Raw genomic sequence first — 24,221 nt, 5'->3', positions numbered from 1 at the left:
CTGTAAGACTGACATTTTTCTCAAAATGCTGCAAGTGGGATAATTAGCAGCAGTAGTTCTGTTGTTTTAGGTTTTGTATCACAGGTTATTTGAATCAATCATGATTTCGCAGGTGTTACCATCTTTCACATTTCGGAAGGGGAGGGGACATTCGGCCCGTATCTTGAAAGAGGGGTTGGAGCTTCTCATTCAGGTTCTTCTCCTTGTTCTACCATCTCTTAATCTCTCCACTTATGAACCCAGAACTTAAGCGAGCAGTTGACTAATTACATGACACTTAACCCAGAATGAAACTAAGATTAACTTGGGTGAAAGATGTTCAACTCCAATGACTGCTCAATCAAACATTCTGAACATAAGACGGGGCATTACAAGTGTTATCAGTTTTGACATTTTGTAAAAACAAATATACCACTTCCATCTGAAAGATTTGTCAAAGTGATTGAAAATGTTGTGGAAAGTAGTGATCAGTGACACACTTCAGGAGAAATGCGATATTACAAGTATGCACCAATCAATCAGAGATTTAGACTAAAGTAATCAAATGTTTGGTCTAATGATATTCTATGTACTTTACTTCCTGTGGTCACCAGGACAGAGCTAGCCCGTCCTCCTCCACTCTGCCGGCGTCTCCGTGTCACAACTCTCCCGGTATCGCCTTACTGCTGGGTCTGAAGAGGGTGTCTGTGCGGCTGGTCGACTGCAGGAAAACACCAGGGCAGAGTGGAACTGTGAGAGAAGGACACGAGGAGGGAGATGGAGATTTGATTTCATCAAGTAAGAACAATGGGGGGGTGGATGAGACTACAATCTGATTTTGTAACCTCTGTTAATTGATTTATAAACAGTATACACTCAGTGGCCAGCAAATTGTCGATCCAGTTTCGTGAACGGAGGGGAGTGTACTTAATAAACTGGTCACTGAGTGTATATTGATAAGGGCAGCAGGTATGTTAGTGGTTAAGAGCGTTGGGCCACTAATAAAGGTTGCTGGTACGAATCGCTGGGCCGACTTAGGTGAAAAATCTGTCTGTGCCCTTGAGCAAGGTACTTAACCCTAATTGCTCCTGTAAGTTGCGCTGGAGAAGAGTCTGCTATATAACAAACACATTTTATTTTTAATTATAGTATTTGTTTATGGACCCATATTTCCAAAACAGTTATTCAATGTCTTTGTTTCGCAGGGGACAGCACTAACCATTCTCTCAGTTGGAGGGGCTTGTCATCTGTGGAGCCTCAACAACATCGTATTGCTGACGAAACAGAGAAGTGTCTCTATCAATCAGAACACCCCAAGAAACACCTGCAGAGATGTATAGGGAAGAAACCTCAATACTGCTGCTCTGACTGTAGGAAGAGTTTCACTAGCAGGAGTGACTTCATTATTCACCAGTGGATTCACACCCGAGAGAAACCGTACTGCTGCTCTCAGTGCGGGAAGAGTTTCACTGCTTCTAACGCCTTCCAATCTCATCTGCAAATTCATGCAGGGGAGAGGCCTTACCCTTGCCTTGATTGTGAAAAGAGCTTCAATCAGTCAAGCAACCTGACTACACACCAGCTAACACAAACTGGAGAGAAGCCTTATAGCTGTGATCAGTGTGGAAAGAGCTTTGCTGTAGCTTCCACCCTGAGTAGACACCAGGTTACACACACTGGAGAGAAGCCTTATAGCTGTGATCAGTGTGGGAAAAGCTTTGCTGTAGTTTCCTCCCTGATTAGACACCATCGAACACACACTGGAGAGAAGCCTTATAGCTGTTATCAGTGTGGAAAGAGCTTTGCTGTATCAGAAAAACTAACTATACACCAGCGAACACACACAGGAGAGAAGCCTTATAGCTGTGATCAGTGTGGGAAGAGCTTTGCTGTAGTTTCCTCCCTGATTAGACACCATCGAACACACACTGGGGAGAAGCCTTATAGCTGTTATCAGTGTGGAAAGAGCTTTGCTCTATCAGAAAAACTAACTATACACCAGCGAATACACACAGGTGAGAAGCCTTATCGCTGTGATCAGTGTGGGAAGAGCTTTGCTGTAGCTTCCACCCTGAATAGACACCAGCTAACACACAGTGGAGAGAAGCCTTATAGCTGTGATCAGTGTGGGAAGAGCTTTGCTGTAGTTTCCTCCCTGATTAGACACCATCAAACACACACTGGAGAGAAAACTTATGTCTGTCTATGTGGGAAGAGCTTTGCTCTAGCTTCCACCCTGACTACACACCAGCGAACACACACTGGAGAGAAGCCCTATAGCTGTTATCAGTGTGGCAAGAGCTTCAGTCAATCAGTACACCTGAATACACACCTGCGAACACACACAGGAGAGAAGCCTTACAGATGTGATCATTGTGGAAAGAGCTTTAGTCAATCAGTACACCTGAATACACACCAGCGAACACACACAGGAGAGAAGCCTTACAGCTGTGATCATTGTGGAAAGAGCTTTAGTCAATCATTAAACCTGAAAACACACCAGCTAACACACACAGGAGAGAAACATTAGATAGACATACAGTACCAGTCAAAAGTTTGGACACACCTACATTCCAGGGTTTTTCTTAATTTTTTGTATTTTCTACATTGTAGAATAATAGTATAGACATCATAATTATTGACATAACACATATGGAATTATGTAGTAACCAAGAAAAGTGTTAAAACATTCAAAATATATGTTATATTCTTCAAAATAGCCACCCTTTGCCTTGATGACAGCTTTACACACTCTTGGCATTCTCTCAACCAGCTTCATGAGGTAGTCACCTGGAATGCATTTCAATTAACAGGTGCCTTGTTAGAAGTTAATTTGTGGTATTTCTTTCCTTCTTAATGCCTTTGAGCCAATCAGTTGTGTTGTGACATGGTAGGGGTGGTATTCAGAAGATGGCCCTATTTGGTAAAAGACCAAGTCCATATTAGGGCAAGAACAGCTCAAATAAGGAAAGAGAAACAACAGTACATCATTACTTTAAGACATGGCCAGTCAATATGGAATATTTCAAGAACTTTGAAAGTTCGCAAAAACTTGCGCTTAACTCTGATTGATTTTGACTGGTCTAATGTTCATTGCTCGTGTTTCTTGGCCCAAGCAAGTCTGTTCATCCTATTGGTGTCCTTTATTAGTGGTTTCTTTGCAGCATTTCGCCCATGGCCTGATTTCACGCAGTCTCCTCTGAACAGAGAAGGTTAAATTGAAAGGTTTCAATAAAAAATACAAATACAAAAACAGTTGATGTTGAGATGTGTTTGTTACTTGAACTCTGTGAAGCATTTATTTGGGCTATAATTTCTGAGGCTGGTAACTCTAATGAGCTTATGCTCTGCAACAGACGTCACTCTGGGTCTTCCTTTCCTGTGGCGGTCCTCATGAGCGCGCTCATCATAGTGCTTGATGGTTTTTGCGACAGACCGTATACACTTTGTTTATTTGAGCTGTTCTTGCCATAATATGGACTTGGTATTTTACCAAATAGGGCTATCTTTTGAATACCACCCCTGCCTTGTCACAACACAAATGATTGGCTCAAACGCATCCAGGTGACTACCTCATGAAACTGGTTGAGAGAATGCCAAGAGTGTGCAAAGCTTTCATCAAGGTAAAGGGTTGCTACTTTGAAGAATCTCAAATATATTTGGATTTGTTTAACACTTTTTTTGGTTACTACATGATTCCATATGTGTTATTTCATAGTTTTGATGTCTTCTTGTTAAGATGGCGCCGAAGAGGATGGCTGACGTTTTACATGCCCGTAACCAATTGTGCTATTTTGTAATTTTCTTGCATTGTTCGTAACTTATTTTTTTACTTATTTTGTACATAATGTTGCTTCTACCGTCTCTTATGACCAAAAAATAACTTCTGGACATCAGAACTGGGATTACCCACCACGAACTGGAAGAAGCTTTTTCCTTTAACAAGTCACACAAGAAAGATATACTGCTCTCCCGGGAACAGGCCCAGATCCCCGTCATTTGCGTGAAGAAAAGACGGAGGAAAAGAGGACGCATAACGGGGTGCCTTTTAAGAATCTGTAGGGAAGCGAGTAAACCCCCACTGCGATCAATTCTACTTGCTGACATGCAATCATTGGAAAATAAAATTGATGTCCTACGATTATCCTACCGACAGGACATCAAGAACTGTAATATCTTATGTTTCACCGAGTCGTGGCTGAACGACAACACAGATAATATAGAGCTGGAGGGATTTTCAATGCACCGGCAGAACAGAGAAGCTACGTCTGGTAAGACGAGGGGTGGTGGTGTGTGTCTTTTTGTCAATAACAGCTGGTGCGTGATGTCTAATATTAGAAAAGTCTCGAGGTATTGCTCGCCTGAGGTAGAGTACCTTATGATAAGCTGTAGACCACACTATCTACCAAGAGAGTTCTCATCTATATTATTCGTAGCCATCTATTTACCACCACAGACCGATGCTGGCACTAAGACCGCAAAAAAACAACTCTATAAGGCCATAAACAAACAAGAAAATGCTCACCCAGAAGCGACGCTCCTAGTGGCCAGGGACTTTAATGCAGGCAAACATAAATCAGTTTGACCAAATTTTTACCAGCATGTCACATGTGCAACCAGAGGGAAAAAAACTGTAGACCACCTTTACTTCACACACAGAGATGCGTACAAAGCTCTCACCCGCCCTCCATTTGGCAAATCTGACCATAATTATATCCTCCTGATTATATCCTCCTGATTCCTGCTTACAAGCAAAAACTAAAGCAGGATGTACCAGTGACTCGCTCAATACGGGAGTGATCAGTTGACGCGGATGCTACGCTACAGGACTGTTTTGCTAGCACAGACTGGAATATGTTCCAGGATTCATCCAATGGCATTGAGGAGTATACCACCTCAGTTATCAGCTTCATCAATAAGTGCATCGATGACGTCGTCCCCACAGTGACTGTACGTACATATCCCAACCAGAAGCCATGGATTACAGGCAACATCCGAATCGAGCTAAAGGCTAGAGCTGCCGCTTTCAAGGAGCAGGACGCTAATCCGGACGCCTATAAGAAATCCGGTGATGCCCTCAGACGAACCATCAAACAAGCAAAGCGTCAATACAGGATTAAGATTGAATCCTACTACACCTGCTCTGTCGCTCGTCGGATGTGGCAGGTCTTGAAAACTATTACGGACTACAAATGGAAATCCAAATGCGAGCTGCCCAGTGACGCGAGCCTACCAGATGAGCTAAATGCTTTTTATTGCTCGCTTCGAGGCAAGCAACACTGAAGCATGCATTAGAGCACCAGCTGTTCTGGATGACTGTGTGAAAACGCTCTCGGTAGCCGATGTGAGCAAGATCTTTAAACAGGTCAACATTCACAAAACCGCGGGGCCAGATGAATTACCAGGACGTGTACTCAAAGCATGCGTGGACCAACTGGCAAGTGTCTTCACTGACATTGTCATCCTCTCCCTGACTGAGTCTGTAATACCTACATGTTTCAAGCAGACCACCATAGTACCTGTGCCCAAGGAAGCGAAGGTAACCTACCTAAATTATTACCACCCCGTAGCACTCACATCGGTAGCCATGAAGTGCTTTGAAAGGCTGGCCAAGGCTCACATCAACAGCATCCTCCTGGATACCCTAGACCCACTCCAATTCGCATATCGTCCAAACAGATCCACAGATGATGCAATCTCAATCGTACTCCACACTGCCTTTTCCCACCTGGACAAAAGGAACACCTATGTGAGAATGCTGTTCATTGACAACACCATAGTGCTCATGAAGCTCATCACTAAGCTAAGGACCCTGGGACTAAACACCTCCCTCTGCAACTGGATCCTGGACTTCCTGATGTGCTAACCCCAGGTGGTAAGGGTAGGCAACAACACGTCCGCCACCCTGATCCTCAACACAGGGCCCCTCAGGGGTGTGTACTTAGTCCCCTCCTGTACTCCCTGTTCTTCCACGACTGCACGACTGCGTGGCCAAACACGACTCCAACACCATCATTAAGTTTGCTGACGACACAACAGTGGTAGTCCTGATCAACGATGAGACAGCCTATAGGGAGGAGGTCAAAGAACTGGCAGTGTGGTGCCAGGACAACAACTTCTCCCACAATGTGAGCAAGACAAAGTAGCTGATCGTGGACTACAGGAAAAGGAGGGCCGAACAGGCCCCCATTAACATCAACGGGGCTGTAGTGGAGCGGGTTGAGAGTTTCAAGTTCCTTGGTGTCCACATCACCAATGATCTATCATGGTCCAAACACACCAAGACAGTCGTGAAGATGGCACGACAAATCCTATTCCCCCTCAGGAGACTGAAAAGATTTGGCATGGGTCCTCAGATCCTCAAAAGGTTCTACAGCTGCACCATCGAGAGCATCCTGAACTGTTGCATCACCGCCTGATATTGCAACTGCTCGGCATCTGACCGTAAGGCGCTACAGAGGGTAGTGCGTACGGCCCAGTACATCAATGGGGCCAAGCTTCCTGCCATCCAGAACCTATATAATAGGTGGTGTCAGAGGAAAGCCCATAAAATTGTCAGACTCCAGTCACCCAAGTCATAGACTATTTTCTCTGCTACCGTACGGCAAGCGGTACCGGAGCGCCAAGTCTAGGACCAAAAGGCTCCTTAACAGCTTCTACCCCCAAGCCGTAAGGCTGCTGAACAATTAATCAAATGGCCACTGGCCTATTACATTGAACCCCCCCCCTCATTTGTTTTGTACACTGATGCTACTCGCTGTTTATTATCTATGCATAGTCACTTCACCCCTACCTACGTGTACAAATGACCTCTAACCTGCACCCCCGCACACTGACTCGGTACTGGTACCCCCTTTATATAGCCTCGTTATTGTTATGTTATTGTGTTACTTTTTATTAATTTTTACTTTAGTTCATTTGGTAAATATTTTCTTAACTCTTCTTGAACTGCACTGTTGGTTAAGGGCTTGTAAGTAATGTGACAAATCAAGTTTGATTTGATTCTCTATTATTCTACAATGTAGAAAATAGTAAAAAATAAAAAAATAAAAAAATCGAATGGGTAGTTTGACTGGTACTGTATGTGGGAAGAGCTTAGTTCATTTAGGGCCAATGAGAAAACACCAGAAAACAAAAACGTGCCGTATTTCCTCTCCCTCCTCTCTGTCACCGGCACCAGATCCCTAAATAAAGGATCAATAGAAAACATCTAGTAAACAGTCATATCCATCTCCCATTCTTAAACAGTTGATTTAGTCTGATCACCATGGTAACCTCTGTGCAGCATAATATGCAGCTCTGATCTAGGATCAGGTCTCCACTGTGTCTATGTAATATCACACATTTGTGATTTGAGTGGATATATGTTATCATAGAAGATGTCACAGTGAACCTGTTTGGGGGGATGTTGATAATTGTATCTTCTTTCATATACTCATGATACTATTATTATTAAATGTCATTATGTAGAATAATGTTTCAACAATAGGTGTATATTCATGTATTCAATTGATCAATACATTCAATCCATTATCTTCTAAACATGAATATATCACTTCAATGTTATATTTTTATTATAATAATAAACAAATCTAAATTGATTTATGTTCCTAAAACTAATCAATAATACATTGGATAATAATATCCATGAGGTCAAGGCATGAACTATGCATGCTGTGTCTTGTAACAACGGTTAATGTAATAACTTTTAGATTTATAATGTAATAAAACCGGTAAATGTAATATCTTGTTGGTTTATATGATAAAATGTTGAATTGTTATAGTATGACTTTTTCCATTTAATGTTATAAGATACATTATCAGGTGAGTAACAACTTTTGTGATGAATAAAGTAATAACTTCAACCGATCATGTAATAACACCGAAATCAATGTTTTATGTTATACTAATGTTAATGTGTAGCAGTGTGATGTTGTTCCCCTAGATTACGCACCAAATTGCACACAAGGACCAATTCAAATAGGCCAGGTCAAGAGGGGATGTTAATAATCTGATAATAATAATAATAATTCAGTGTATTTTTTTATTTAATTACAGCTGCATAGCTAATGTTTTTATTTGGTGTACAAACACTTTTTCATACCAATATTGTACATACAAGTGATTGTAAAAGTTTTGTATATTTTGGTTTGGCCCATCGCGGGTTATCTGTATTCCCATACCACTTTATCGTTCTCTTTTGCCTGACCCTCGGCTAGCAAGGTATGTTGTCCTTGGCTCCGAAACTGTTTAATATAAAACCGTCATAAGGTTATACAATGTACTGTTTTGCAACCATACGTTTGTTATAGTGTGGACAGTGTAGGAATTTATGTTAACAAGTTTCACAGAGCTCACTGACTGGGGTATCTGTTGTAACTTCTGAGTACTTGTGACAGTGGTTGAGTGAGTGTCCATGTGCTCGCGCAGGTGCCGGAGAGCTGTGACTGCACCAAGGGTAACGTGTGTGTTGTCTCTTCGTGTGCAGGTATGTCTTTTATTTTGTCAGAATTATGTTCTGTATAGTTTTACTTGTATATGCTGTTGTGCAGCGAGTGTGTGCACGCAGCACCTGTTAATTCCTTTTGGCGCTCTTTTGCCTGACCCTCGGCTAGCAAGGTGCCGGAGAGCTGTGACTGCACCAAGGGTAACGTGTGTGTTGTCTCTTCGTGTGCAGGGCAAATAAAAAGATTTCAACGAGCAGACCATCAGTTGTGGCAGCGTCCTAATTAAAAACACAACGCAGAATGAACCACGCTACAAATGCACATACCACCCTCCACCAAACTGACACACATAAATCTAGCGCAGCGGTAATCAGTCTGGTATTTACGAGGCTAACCTCAGCCAATAAAAATATCTGGACGCTCGAAGAGAACCTTGTAAAGTGATGTTAGGATATATACAGTTGGAAGTCGGAAGGTTACATACACTTAGGTTGGAGTCATTAAAACTAGTTTTTCAACCACTCTACAAATTTGTTGTTAAAGTATAGTTTTCGCAAGTCAGTTAGGACATCTACTTTGTGCATGACACAAGTCATTTTTCCAACAATTGTTTACAGACAGATTATTTCACTTATAATTCACTGTACCACAATTCTAGTAGATCAGAAGTTTACATACACTAAGTTGACTATGCCTTTAAACAGATTGGAAAATTCCAGAAAATTATGTCATGGCTTTAGAAGCTTCTGATAGGCTAATTGACATCATTTGAGTCAATTGGAGGTGTACCTGTGGATGTATTTCAAGAACCTACCTTCAAACTTAGTGCCTCTTTGCTTGACATCATGGGGAAATCAGCCAAGATTGTAGACCTCCACAGGTCTGGTTCATCATTGGGAGCAATTTCCAAATGCCTGGTACCATGTTCATCTGTACAAACAATAGTGGGCAAGTATAAACACCATGGGACCACGCAGCCGTTATACCGCTCAGGAAGGAGACGTGTTCTGTCTCCTAGAGATGAACATACTTTGGTGCGAAAAAGTGCAAATCAATCCCAGAACAACAGCAAAGGACCTTGTGAAGATGCTGGAGGAAACGGGTACAAAAGTATCTATATTCACAGTAAAACGAGTCCTATATCGACATAACCTGAAAGGCTGCTCAGCAAGGAAGAAGCCACTGCTCCAAAACCGCCATAAAATAGCCAGACTACGGTTTGCAACTGCACATGAGGACAAAGATTGTACTTTTTGGAGAAATGTCCACTGGTCTGATGAAACAAAAATAGAACTGTTTGGCCATAATGTCCATCGTTATGTTTGGAGGAAAAAGGGGGAGGCTTGCAAGCCGAAAAATACCATCCCAACTGTGAAGCACAGGGGTGGAAGCATCATGTTGTGGGGGTGCTTTGCTGCAGGAGGGACTGGTGCACTTCACAAAATAGATGGCATCATGAGAAGGAAAATTATGTGGATATATTGAAGCAACATCTCAAGACATGAGTCAGGAAGTTAAAGCTTGGTCGCAAATGGGTCTTCCAAATAGACAATGACCCCAAGCATACTTCCAAAGTTGTGGCAAAATGGCTTAAGGACAACAAAGTCAAGGTATTGGAGTGGCCATCACAAAGCCTTGACCTCAATCCTATAGAACATTTGTGGGCAGAACTGAAAAAGCATGTGCGAGCAAGGAGGCCTACAAACCTGACTCAGTTACACCAGCTCTGTCAGGAGGAATGGGCCAAAATTCCCCCAACTTATAGTGGGAAGCTTGTGGAAGGCTACCCAAAACGTTTGACCCAATTTAAACAATTTAAAGACAATGCTACCAAATACTAATTGAGTGTATGTAAACTTCTGACCCACTGGGAATGTGATGAAATAAATAAATGCTGAAATAAATCATTATCTTTACTATTATTCTGACATTTCACATTCTTAAAATAAAGTGGTGATCCTAACTGACCTAAAACAGGGAAATGTTACTAGGATTAAATGTCAGGAATTGTGAAAAACAGTTTAAATGTTTTTGGCTAAGGTGTATGTAAACTTCCGACTTCAACTGTAAGTTATCCTGTATGAGCTTTTGTGCCGAATACATTACGTTGTTACAGGTGTCAACCTTATTGGGCATGTGGCAGCAGTATGTAGGAGGGAGGTTCCTAGGTGTAAGAAGTGTGCAGAAGGGCATGAGACAAAGGAATGTGTAGCATTGGGGAAAGTAGTGGTATGTGTTAATTGTAGCGGTGCCCATGGGGCTGGGGATCAGAAATGTCCCGTGCGAGAGAGGCAGGTTGAAGTCTCCAGGGTTAGAGTAGTGCAGAAGTTGTCATACACTGAGGCAGTGAAGAACATAGAGGAAGATGGGTCAAGGGGGAGGGATCCAGAGAGGAGTGGTGTGAGTAGTAGATCTGTACCAGCACAGAGGGATAAACCAACAAGTGATATATGTTTCAGTAAGATTGGAGTTTTGGAATTAATAGCAATGGTTATCAACTGTACTGCTGGGATGGAATATAAGTCACAGAAAATAGAAGTTGTGGTGGCAGCTGCAGAGAGGTATTTGGGTGTGTGAGATTTGACATCAGAAGAGTTACAGGGTGTGTTAAGTGGCTGTTGGCCTGAAGTAGGACTAAATATATTTAAATAGTGGAGTATGGTATATATTTATTATTTTTTTAGTGAGTGTAGAGCTAGATGGTAGTTTTATATTTTTATTTTATTATTATTATTTAAGCAAATTATAAGGGAGTTATACTCCAGTCTAGTAGGTGGTGGTAGTGCAACATTTATTGGATGCCAACTGCCGTTAAACCTCATTGAAGAAGAAGAGAAACTAGCATTCCAAGTGTCTCTGGTAAAAATAGGCGATAAAAGACAAAATAATTATTGGTGGATAGGGTGTGGAACGTTTTCTTGACTTTAATAGATCAGATAAAATCTTATCCATGATATTTTTATTTGTCACAACTTAAATAGAGTTTTGATGTTTAAAAGGAGGTTTGATTGCTCTGGTCTAGCTGTTCTTTATCTGAACGCTGTGACAAAGACAGTAAATGTGTACACTACAGTTACTTAAGAACGAATAGCTTCCACGATGGATCGGGTAAGTTTGGTTTACTTCTATTAACGGTATGCCTACTGTGGTGTATAACATGTCTAGGCCTAGTTCCATCATCTTTGATCTTCCATATCCATTCGTTCCATTTGAACAGCTGGACAAAATAAACAATGATGGTAATAAACGCTTGGGATATTTTGTCCTTCAGCAAAGTACCCTACTAGCCTAAAGCACACAGATTGATACAAGGCAATGTGTAACGAGTAGGTAAAGTCAGAACCATGAAGAAATAATGAGGCCAAGCCTACACCTTGCAGTAGGGGTGCGTGGGTAAAATCACCGGGAAGCCAAGGTGGCCTGTCCCCGGCTGGAGCTGTCCCCGGAAATGTCCCCGTTTTTAACTGTGCTTTAAAATAATACTGCAAAGTGAAATAATATTTTAAGAAAGACCCGGCCACAGAGCCTACCGTTTGACGTCTCAATCGCGTGGTGCTTGTTTTGTCCAGCAGAGGGGGCTGCTCGCTATAGCAGCTTCATTCACTCTCCTTCTACTAACTACCTGCTCGCTATAGCAGCTTCATTCACTCTCCTTCTACTAACTACCTGCTCGCGATAGTTTTAGAGAAAACTGCTGTGAAAAACTCGGCCGGGAGCTAGCAAGTGTCAAGTGAATCCACAACATCACCACAAACGTCTTTTTAAGCCAGGTAAGATACACTCGTTTCAGATACTAGCTAATGATGTTATAATGTCACAATGTATTATATAGATATATGTATATTTACAAGGTTTTAAATAGGTTATGCTAGCTAACATTAGCTATGTCGACTAAGTTATCTAGCTAGGTTAGCCAGCTACTGTCATGGTTGCTAGGTTAAACGTACACATGTAAATATGCAGTGGACGGGCTGTTTTGAAAATATGATTATATTAAATGAATGCACAATTAATTATGAGAATATTTATTTGTAGATTACAATGTTAATGGTTTGGCGTTATGATAAGTAGTGTGAAAATATATTTAGACATTTTCATGGATAACATTAGCATAATGTTTTCTGTTAGAGAGTGGAGAGGAAGGAGAGGAGTTAGACTGGATAGGAAGACGAGTGAAAGGGAGAGAAGAGGAAAGGTAAATATATGATTACAGAGCCTGCCAATTTATTATTCCAAGCAATGTTTTTGAGATAAAATACAAAAACGAGGCAAGCAATGGGAATCTGTTAACCAACGTATTTGATCTAATAGTGTACTATTTATTATTAAAGATTGGAGAAGAAGGAGAAGGAAAATGAAGGGAGTAAAAATAGTGAAGCGAGGAGAGTGTGGAAGAGTGAGGTGGAAAGGTAAAGAGAAGGAAAGGAAGAAAGAGCAGGAAGACGAGTGAAGAAAAGAGGAGGAGAAAGATTGAAGGAGAAGAAAAAGTTTGGCTGGCCTTTGTCCATGAAAACCTGACCGTATTCAGTGACACAATCAAGATGCTTGAAGGCCAGGACTGCTGTGCTGTGGATTCTGAGAAATGTTGAGGCAAAATTGACTGCAAGACGTGATGACAACTTCATTCCAGTTTTGGTCAAAGGACTTCTGAGAGAGCTAGAGGGAAATGGATCAATGTCTAAAGAGAGCTTTCTCAAAATATCCCAATCATTCTTCACTATGGCTGTGAACTACTTGCAAGCATGGGGAAAGCACACAGATAATCTAAATGATTTTACATTGTCTCCTTTTAAAAAAGGAAACCTCAGCGTGTAGAGATCCAGAATGCAGCAGGCACACTGCAGGAAAAATGCCCCAATGTGACCATCAATGAGGATGCATTATGTGACGAGGTTACTGGCCTGCAAGAGTTCCTAAAGGGGGGATCGCTTGAAGAATGGAAAACATCTGAGACACCGCTTAGTCAGAGATGGAGCACGGTGTTTACCCACTTCAAAGAGAACGACATCCCACACACTAACCTGGCTAGATTAGCGCCTGTTGTCATGTGCTTACCTGGAAGTAATGCACCAGTCGAGAGAGTGTTCTCCCAAATGAATGATATATGGACAGCAGCAAGAAATAGGTTCACTGTTCCTACCATCAAGGCCATGCTTATTGTGAAGACAAACTTCAACCTCCCCTGCCAGGAGTTCATGGAGAAGCTGGCCAAAGACAGAGCAATCCTGAAGAAGATACATTCTTCTGAGAAATATACAGATTAGGTTGGTATAAGTATATTATGTAGTTACCAACCTCATCAGCGTCTTATTTCTTTATTATGTTGTTAAGTATTTCACATATACTATTGTCTGTTTTTTCAATTTTGCTCATGTTCTCTTCTGCTCTTATTCTACCCAGACTACCAGGACCACTGAATGGCTGTTCAGATCGGACAGTTCTGTCTTGTCTGTAGTGTTTCTGTAATATAGTTGTTTTCTCTATCACAGTGTGCCTGTTAGACTAAATACATGAAACCGGAATTGTCCCCCTTTTTTATTTCATAGATAATAACATTGGATATTTTAATGATATATTGACCGCCGAACTGGAAATGTCCCCGGTTTTAATTTCAGGAATCTGGTCACCTTAATGTAACAGACAGTTACATGACCTACAGCATGGTCAAGCAAGTTAATGTTTCCGACTTTTTTGGACTACTAAACAACTATTGATTTAGAGTTACCGCAAGTCGCAAAAAAACAGGGGCTGCCTCCACTATTCCATCACCACTTCAACATCATTTAATCAACTAAAAGATACCAAAAACGATTAATCTGATCAACCTAAGCTAAATCTGTGTCTGTCCATGGTACTGATTTCTGTGTGTGCTTGCAAGTAAAAAAACAACAAGTTGACTCACCCAACTTGTAGAGAAATGTCAATGCCATCCTCATCTTTCATGTTCCCTGAACGGTATATGAACATTATACAGTACACGTTTTTAGTTTTTGTTGTCCTAGGCTACCTAGCTAAAATGTTTGCTCACTAGCCTTTAATTCATGTAGTAACTAGTAACCTCCATTCATGGGCAACGATGCGCTAGTTAACTGTACCTTTTCAAATGATTACTCTTTTTGAGAAGTAACTGTGAGAAACTCATCTCACTACCTACACACTTTAAAAAAATGTCATTTGGACAATTATTATTTTGTATTTTATTGTGTTGTATTCCATTATATTATAGTTTGGAGTATGTTCTGTGCCTATTTAGCTAACATTTTTGTGTTGAATTGAAACACTATATTTTATTTTACCCTTATTTTATCAGGGGAGTCATACATATAGCTTCCATAAAGATTCCATTAGACTTCAGATTGTACATTTTTTTATTACATTTATAATTTATCACTCTCACGTGCACATTTCCATCCATTAAGAATCAATGATGTGCTACCTTTTTGTAACATTTCTGGTATTGCTAATTTCTTTTCAGCCAAATCTCTGAGTTCTATCTAAGCTTGTCAGGAACTTGGATGCTAGGTAACAATACAGCTCTATTAGCTAACATTAGCTTGCTTGTCCAAAGTCCAACAGCTAGCCTCTGTAGCTAGCTAGTTAACACAAGTCACCTGAAAGCTAGCTAGCTAACGAAAAGGCAAATAAATGTAGCTAGCTGTAAATGTTTATGGAAATGTTGTTACACAAATAACTTCAGCCATTAGCTAGCTAGCAGACAACAACATTTGACATTGACACAAAAGCTAGCAAATGATAGCTAGCTGACGTCCAAATGCCAGTCCTACATGTTTACACAAAACATAGCTAGCTAGCTACATCAGTTCAAAACCAAATTGTCACGCTGCTACCTTAGAATGCCTGCAATGCATTTATAGAGCTTTTATAGAAAAGTACAACCTTATCTACGCGGCAGTTAGTAGATGTTTGGAAACAGTGGCGGGGAACACTGGGTAATAGGTGATTAGCTTGTCTGTGCAGATTTAAGATAGCTGACGTTGATCGCACGATGGCTCAACCATCTAACTGCAGTTGCCACAGCTCACACTATTCTCTGTTCCTTTCTTCAAGGTTCCACACAGCTGAGTTCCTGCAGATAGTAAAAAAAACGGTATATGTCACATGCTGTGGCCGCACCCAAACGGCTCTTATCTGTACACCCAGACTTATGACTAAGTCACCCGAGACAAGTTAATGAGTGAAAAAACACTAGCATATACTAATAGACAATTAAAAAACAGCATAGCATGTCTAATTTGTCATTTTCCACCACAATGGACACTATGTGGATAGAATATTTAGTATATCTGTAGAATACGTAGGTGAAAAGAGTGTGTGTACCGTAATTGCTGGACTATTAAGCGCACCTGAATATAAGCCGTACCCACTGAATTTTTTACAAATATGTATTTTGTACATAAATAAACCGCACATGTCTATAAGCCGCAAGTGCCTACCGGTACATTGAAACAAATGAACTTTACACCGCCTTTAAACGAAACACGGCTTGTAACAAAAATAAATAGGCTTTAACAAAACACGGCTTGTAACAAAAATAAAAAATAAATAGCAGTAAACAGTAGCCTACCAAGAAAGTCAAACTTCATTGCGGTGGGGATTGTTTTGGCTTTCAGTCGGATCTGCACAGTTCCAACGTCTTATCATCGACTCATTAAGGCCAAGCTCCCGTGCAGCAGCTCTATTTCCTTTTCCAACAGCCAGATCGATCGCCTTCAACTTGAAAGCTGCATCATATGCATTTCTCCGTGTCTTTGCCATGATGAGGGTGACAAAATGACTACCGTAATCAGAATGATGGCAAGTTTGAGCGCGCTCGATTTACGTCACATAATGTGACGGTGCTCAGTTTTTTGGCGGCATGAATCTTGTGAAAAAAAAAAAAAACATAAATTAGCCGCGTCATTGTATAAACCGCGAGGTTCATAGCGTGGGAAAAAAGTAGCGGCTTATAGTCCGGAAATTACGGTATGTATATACAGCAATAGTTGAATAGGAGGGCCTTGACAAGAATACAGTATATATATATATATGAAGTGGGTAATCTGCATCTGTGAAGGTTTGTGAGGGTCTTAGGGGCCAAGCCACATTTCTTTAGCCTCCTGAGTTTGAAGAGGTGCTGTTGAGCCTTCTTCACTATACTATCTGTGTGGGTGGACTATTTCAGATTGTCAGTGATGTGTACACAAAGGCACTTGAAGCTTTTTACCTTCTCCACTGTTGCCTGTCAATGTGGATGGGAAGAGAGCAGCAGATTGGATTCGTGATCTGATTTGCGAAGGGAGGTCAGAGGAGGGCTAATACACATGTAAGCAGCACATTGTCCACTGCAGTGTACAAATGCCTGCTTGCTAGCATCAGAAAAACTCACCAGTTTCGAACATCCAGAACAAATTCTATTATGCTCCTTCTCCTGTCTTGACATTTTTATCCAAATCTGTGCTGATCAACATTGCCAAACTAACAACTCTGCCATTAGACATGCTTGATTGTATTTACAGCTCTGATCTGGATGGTGGACTAGCCCATGTGTTGGATATTTGTCAACGGCCATTCCAGTAGAGTGGCAATGGGGTGGGGGAGGGGCTACTGCCACCCAAACCCTGATAAAAATGTTATGTATTTAACCTTCATTTCACTAGGCAAGTCCGTTAACCTGTCTAGGACGGGTAGCGGAACCCCTCACCAACAGCCAATGAAATTGCAGGGCGCCAAATTCAATCAACAGAAATCTCATAATTCAAATTTCTCAAACATACAAGTATTAGACACCATTTTAAAGATAAAATTCTCGTTAATCCAACCACAGTGTCCGATTTCAAAAAAGCTTTTAGGCGAAAGCAGAACATATCATTATGTTAGGTCAGCAACTAGTCACAGAAAGCATACAGCGATTTTCCAACCAAAGAGAGGAGTCACAAAAAGCAGAAATAGAGATAAAATTAATCACTAACCTTTGATATTCTTCATCAGATGACACTCCCGGGACAACATGTTACACAATACATGTATGTTTTGTTCGATCAAGTTCATATTTATATCCAAAAACCTCAGTTTACATTTGGCTTTGCCTCCAACACATCCCGTGAATTTGCACAGAGCCACATCAATTTACAGAAATACTCATAATAAACATTGATAAAAGATACAAGTGTTATTCACAGAATTAAAGATATACTTCTCCTTAATGCAACCGCTGTGTCAGATTTCAAACAAACTTTACAGAAAAAGCACACCATGCAATAATCTGAGTACGGCGCTCAGAGACCAACACAACCCAAACAGATATCCGCCATGTTGGAGTCAACAGAAGTCAGAAATAGCATTATAAATATTCACTTACCTTTGATGATCTTCATCAGAATGCACTCCCAGGAATCCAAGTTACACAATAAATGTTTGTTTTGTTCGATAATGTCCGTCATTTATGTCCAAATTCTTCCTTGTTCTAGCGTTCAGTACACTTTCCAAACTCACGACGCGCAGGCAGGTCCAGCGGAAAGTACGGACGAAAAGTTAAAGTTATATTACAGTCCGTAAAAACATGACAAACGAAGTATTGAATCAATCTTTAGGATGTTTTTAACATAATTCTTCAATAATGTTCCAACCGGAGAATTCCTGTGTCTTCAGAATTGCGATGGAACAGAGCTCGCGAACGCACATGGTCGTGAACGCGCATGGTCTGAGCATGGTCACTTCATGGCAGACCTGACTCATTCCTCTCTCCTTCGGCCCCACTAAACAGTAGAGGCATCAGACAAGGTTCTAACGACTGTTGACATCTAGTGGAAGCCTTAGGAAGTGCAACATTACCAATATCCCACTGTATCTTCAATAGGAGCTGAGTTGAAAATCGACCAAACTCAGATTTTTCACTTCCTGGTTGTATTTTTTCTCAGGTTTTTGCCTGCCTGATGAGTTCTGTTATACTCACAGACATCATTCAAACAGTTTTAGAAACTTCAGAGTGTTTTCTATCAAATTCTACTAATACTATGCATATTCTAGCTTTTATGGCTTTGTAGCAGGCCGTTTACTCTGGGCATGCTTTTCATCCGGACGTGAAAATACTGCCCCCTACCCCAAAGAAGTTAAGATCTCCTGCTAACACTTATGAAACCAAAATTAAATTGAGCATCTGACCCATTACATGATACATTAGTTCTGGGTTAACCAACATTAACTCAGGTGTGAAAGATGTGTTCAATTCCAATGAATGCTCAATCAAATGTTCTGAACATAACACAGGGGGCATTAGTGTTATCAGTTTTGACATTTGTAAAAGATATACCACCTCCATTTGAAACATTTGCCAAAGTGATTCAAAATGTTTCAAAGTAGTGAACAATTACACACTTCAGGAGAACTGAGTTCTCAGTAAGGTTAACCTTGTTATTCCTGTCATTCTCTGTTGACCTTGGCCTAATCACAGAGATCCTCTCAAGATCCCTCACCCTGGACCCATCTTCCACTAGTACTCTCTTCACTGCCTCAGCATACAACACCTTCTGCACTACTGTGATCCTGGTAACCTCAACCTGTCTTTCTCTCAACAGACACGTCTGATCTCCAGCACCATGTGTACCCCTACAGTTTACACACACACAACTTTTTACATCAATACTACACATTCCTTTCTCTCAGGTCCTCCTGCACACTTCTCACATCTAGGAATCTCCCTGATACACACTGCTGGAAGGAAGCAGTCAAGGAAGGGAGTTTGTGTTTATAGAGCAAGTACCCCTAATCGTCAACCAATCATGTCAATGTCGATTTATACAGCGCTTTAAAGCTTGCCAGCTTGTAGTCTTGAAACTCGACATTAGTTACCTTTGGCTCGTTCAGCCATCCCAATGGGGAAAATGAATGGGGGAAAATGAGGGTTTTGGAATAAACACCAAAAATAAGGTTAGCACAGGCTAAGGAGATCTTATACATTTTGTTCTATGAGATAATAGCAGTCAGTTAATATGAACTTTATAAATTATGAATCCTTTGTGATTGATGTGCTTTTTTATTACATAAATACTTCAAAATTCACAAGAAGTGACGTTAGCTGATAAAGATTGAAGAACAAAACGCATAACATCTAAACCTGTGTTTTCAACAGACCTTCCGGCGCCGACAGAGATGGTCGCCTCGCTTTGCGTTCCTAGGAAACTATGCAGTATCACAAGCATTTCGCTACACTCGCATTAAATCTGCTAACCATGTGTATGTGACAAATAACATTTGATTTGATTTGCTTATAGAGATGGCTCATTCATCACAAAGCCCACTGATATTTTAAACTACTTTAATTACTTTTTCATTGGCAAGATAAGCAAACTTAGTGATGACATGCCAGCAACAAACGCTGACACTACACGTCCAAGTGTATCGGACCAAATTATGAAAGACAAGAATTGTACTTTAGAATTCCATAAAGTCAGTGTGGAAGAAGCGAAGAAATTATTGTTGTCTATCAACAATGGCAAGCCACCGGGGTCTGACAATCTAGATGGAAAATTACTGAGGATAATAGCAGACGATATTGCCACTCCTATTTGCCACATCTTCAATTTAAGCCTACTAGAGAGCGTGTGCCCTTAGGCCTGGAGGGAAGCTAAAGTCATTCCGCTACCCAAGAAGAGGAAAGCCCCTTTACTGGCTCAAATAGCCGACCAATCAGGCTGTTACCAACCCTTAGAAAAAATTGTTTGACCAGATACAATGCTATTTTACAGTAAACAAATTGACAACAGAACTTCAAGATATTAGCTCTTGTCCCTTAGTCTTTTAATGAATGCATAACAGTAAACCTAGACACTTGCATCTTATAGTATTCTGAGTGGTGTCTCAAGGCTCGCTACCTTGGCTAGAGTCATTGATACAATTATGGGTCTTTAGCATTCACATAATATTGGAGTCAGAGTCAAAATGTTCTTTACTCTTCACCTTCTTCATGCAACGGTCTATACTTGATCCGTTACTCTTTTTAATTTGCTTCAGTGATCTTAACATTCTCCAAATGTGTATTTTCGTCCAACTGACAATACATTACATTATCAAAGTATGTTTGTCTATTTTATGTTTCTATCTGAACAGTCCTCTGAGGCGTGTAATGACTTCTCCGAGGAGTGGTGATCCGGGTGGAGGTGGTAGCACATGATGGGGTGGGGGTACGGTCGGCGGGTCTCCCCACGCGAAGCCTGGCCACTTTTTTTCAAGGTAATTTGTATGATGTTTCAGAACTACTTGTCAAAAAAAAGTTACAAATGTATAATTTTCTTTTTAAATAAATACCAGGTCATTCTGATGTGTATGATAGAACACATTTTCAACTCCAAGGACAAAAAAAATCACTATGAGGCATTTTCACCCCAAGTGAGACAACCGAGCACCCTGGCTCATTGACTATTAGGTGTACAGATTAAATTACGTTTATTTTTTATCAATGTGTGTGTGTGTGTGTGTATATATATATATGATTGTACAGGTGTGTATATTTCAAGAATTCCAATCTTTTACTTATACATGTGTGTGTGTATTGTTAGATATTATTGCACTGCTGGAGCTAGGAACACAAGTATTTCTACACCCGCAATAACATCTGCTAAATATGTGTATGTGACCAATGATTAGAGTGTGTGTTAGTGCACGAGTACAGGTGCATAGGTTTGTGTGTGTGGGTTTGCAATTGGTGGAGGGTGGTATGTGCATTAACATTAGTGAAGTAACAAATAAAACATTGGTTTAGGTGTTATTACATGATCGGTTAAAGTTATTACGTTGCTCATTAAAAAAGTTGTTACTCACCTGATAAAGTAACTTATTACATTAAATGGAAAAGTCATACTATAACAATTCAACATTTTATCATATTAACCAACAAGATATTACATTTACCGGTTTTATTACCTCATAAATCTAAAAGTTATTACATTAACCGTTGTTACAAAACACAGTATGCATAGTTCTTGCCTTGAACTCATGGATATTATTATCCAATGTATTATGGATTCGTTTAAGGATCATTTTAATCAATATAGATATATATACAATTTAAGTGATAACTTCTTGTTTAGAAGATAAAGAATGGATGGAATTCATTGATCAATTGAATACATGAATATACACCTGTTGTTGAAACATTATTCTACATAATGACATTTAATAATAATAGTATCATGAGTATACAATGGCTTGTGAAAGTATTCACCCCCTTGGCATTTTTCCTATTTTGTTGCCTTTCAACCTGGAATTAAAATAGATTTTGGGGGAGTTTGTATCATTTGATTTACACAACATGCCTACCACTTAGAAGATGCAAAATATTTTTTTGTGTGAAATAAGACAAAAACTGAAAACTTGAGCATGCATAACCCCCCCACCTTTTGCAGCAAGTCTCTTGGGGTATGTCTCTATTTTTGCCCATTCTTCAAGGCAAAACTGCTCCAGCTCCTTCAAGTTGGTTGGGTTCCGCTGGTGTTTAAGTCATACCACAGATTCTCAATTGGATTGAAGTCTGGGCTTTGACTAGGCCATTCCAAGACATTTAAATGTTTCCCTTTAAACCACTCGAGTGTTGCTTTAGCAGTATGCTTAGGGCCATTTCCATTTTTTTATGGATTAAATGGTGCTCCGTTGGATGTTCAAAGTTTCAGGTATAATTTTTATAACTCAACCCTGATCTGTACTTCTCCACAACTTTGTCCCTGACCTGTTTGGAGACCTCCCTGGTCTTCATGGTGCCCCTTGCTTTGTGGTGTTGCAAACTCTGGGGCTTTTCAGAACAGGTGTGTATATATATATATATATATATATATGTACTGAGATCATGTGACAGATCATGTGACACTTAGATTGCACACAGGTGGACTTCATTTAACTAATTATGTGACTTCTGAAGGTAATTGGTTGTACCAGATCATATTTAGAGGCTTCATAGCAAAGGGGGTGAATACATATGCACGCACCACTTTTGTTTTATTTATTAGAATTTTCACTTCACCAATTTGGACTATTTTGTATATGCCCATTACATGAAATCCAAATAAAAATCCATTTAAATTACAGGTTGTAATGCAACGAAATAGGAAAAATGCCAAGGGGGATGAATACTTTTGCAATGCAGTGTATGAAAGAAGATACAATTATCAACAACCCCCCCTCACACAGGATCACTATGACATCAATGATAACATTTGTCCATTTAGATCAATGTGTGATATCACATAGACACAGTGGAGACCTGATCCTAGATCAGAGCTGCATATTATGCTCCAGAGGTTACCATGGTGATCAGACTGAGGCAACTGTTTAAGAATGGGAGATGGATATGACTGTTCACTAGATGTTTTCTACAGATCCTTTATTTAGGGATCTGGAACCGGTGCCGGAAGGGAGGGAGATGAAATACAGCAAGTTTGTGCTTTCTGGTGTTTTTTCAATTGCCCTAAATAAGCAAAGCTCTTCCCACATAGACAGACATAGGGTTTCACTCCAGTGTGTGTTCGCTGGTGTGAATTTAGGGTCCCTGATTGACTGAAGCTCTTCCCACACTGATCACAGCTGTAAGGCTTCTCTCCTGTGTGTATGCGCTGGTGTATAGTACGTTTTTCTGACACCGCAAAGCTCTTCCCACACTGATCACAGCTAAAAGGTTTCTCTCCTGTGTGTTTTCTCTGGTGTATATTCAGGTGTACTGATTGAGCAAAGCTCTTGCCACACTGATCACATCTATAAGGCTTCTCTCCAGTGTGTGTTCGCTGATGTGAATTTAGTGTCCCTGACTGATTAAAGCTCTTCCCACACTGATCACAGCTATAAGGTTTCTCTCCAGTGTGTGTTCGATGGTGTCTAGTCAGGGAGGAAGCTATAGCAAAGCTCTTCCCACACTGATCACATCTAAAAGGCTTCTCTCCAGAGTGTGTTAGCTGGTGTGTATTCAGGGTGGAAGCTAGAGCAAAGCTCTTCCCACATAGACATACATAAGGTCTCTCTCCAGTGTGTGTTCGATGGTGTCTAGTCAGGGTGGAAGCTAGAGCAAAGTTCTTCCCACACTGATCACAGCTATAAGGTTTCTCTCCTGTGTGTGTTCGCTGGTGTGAATTTAGGGGCCCTGATTGACTGAAGCCCTCTCCACACTGATCACAGATATAAGATTTCTCTCCTGTGTGTATGCACTGGTGTATAGTTAGGGCATCTGATACAGCATAGCTCTTCCCACATTGATCACAGCTATAAGGCTTCACTCCAGTGTGTGTTAGCTTGTGTATGTTTAGGGCTCCCAAATATGAAAAGCTTTTCCCACAATCAAGGCAGGGGTAAGGCTTCTCCCCTGTATGAATTCTCAGATGAGATTTTAAGGTGTTAGAAGCAGCGAAACTCTTCCCACACTGTGAGCAGTAGTACGGTTTCTCTCCGGTGTGAATCCGCTGGTGAATAATGAAGTCACTCCGGCTTGTGAAACTCTTCCCACAGTCAGAGCAGCAGGGGTGAGGTTTCTTCCCTGTACGCCTCTGCTGATGTTTCTTGAGATGTTCTGATCTGGGGACACTATTCTCTGTCTCGTCAGCAACATGATGTTGTTGAGGCTCCCCAGATGATAAGCCCCTCCCACTGAGAGAACAACGGTGTGTGTCCCCTGTGAAACAAAGACATTGAATAACTAGGTTTTGGAAATATGGGTCCATAAACAAACACTATAACAAATTTTCTAAAGTGTTATTTAGCAGACGATCTTATCCAGAGTGATTTACAGGAGCAATTAGGGTTAAGTACCTTGCTCAAGGG

General features: G+C 40.7%; 2 protein-coding genes and 2 long non-coding RNA genes across 4 annotated transcripts in view; 2 read left to right on the top strand and 2 right to left on the bottom strand.

Moving 5' to 3' along the window:
• Nucleotides 1-492: 492 nt before the first annotated feature.
• LOC120043720 (zinc finger protein 2 homolog) lies at nucleotides 493-2,550 on the top strand. Its single transcript, XM_038988280.1, has 2 exons — nucleotides 493-777; nucleotides 1,185-2,550. The coding sequence occupies exons 1-2, from the start codon at nucleotides 567-569 to the stop codon at nucleotides 2,507-2,509; spliced, it is 1,536 nt and encodes a 511-aa protein (XP_038844208.1). The 5' UTR covers nucleotides 493-566; the 3' UTR covers nucleotides 2,510-2,550.
• Nucleotides 2,551-11,845: 9,295 nt separating this feature from the next.
• Nucleotides 11,846-24,221, top strand: part of LOC120043737 — a 26,589-nt gene continuing 14,213 nt past the window's right edge. Inside the window, exons 1-4 of the long non-coding RNA XR_005476504.1 lie at nucleotides 11,846-12,196; nucleotides 12,555-12,621; nucleotides 12,758-13,690; nucleotides 20,532-20,654. This is a non-coding gene — a long non-coding RNA (uncharacterized LOC120043737). The remainder of the gene's footprint in view (nucleotides 12,197-12,554; nucleotides 12,622-12,757; nucleotides 13,691-20,531; nucleotides 20,655-24,221) is intronic.
• On the bottom strand, nucleotides 14,781-16,190 carry LOC120043736. The gene is made up of 2 exons (XR_005476503.1): nucleotides 16,012-16,190; nucleotides 14,781-15,513 (listed from the first exon to the last, which is right to left on the bottom strand). It is a non-coding gene; the product is annotated as an uncharacterized LOC120043736 (long non-coding RNA).
• Nucleotides 22,465-24,221, bottom strand: part of LOC120043721 (zinc finger protein 664-like) — a 3,236-nt gene continuing 1,479 nt past the window's right edge. Inside the window, exon 2 of the mRNA XM_038988281.1 lies at nucleotides 22,465-24,072. Within this exon, the coding sequence (XP_038844209.1) occupies nucleotides 22,802-24,072 (1,271 nt within the window). The 3' untranslated portion in view covers nucleotides 22,465-22,801. The remainder of the gene's footprint in view (nucleotides 24,073-24,221) is intronic.

The sequence above is a fragment of the Salvelinus namaycush genome, chromosome 3 (genome assembly GCF_016432855.1).
Source record: "Salvelinus namaycush isolate Seneca chromosome 3, SaNama_1.0, whole genome shotgun sequence".
In the NCBI taxonomy this organism is placed as follows: domain Eukaryota; kingdom Metazoa; phylum Chordata; class Actinopteri; order Salmoniformes; family Salmonidae; genus Salvelinus; species Salvelinus namaycush.
This window is presented reverse-complemented; position numbering and strand designations above follow the sequence as displayed.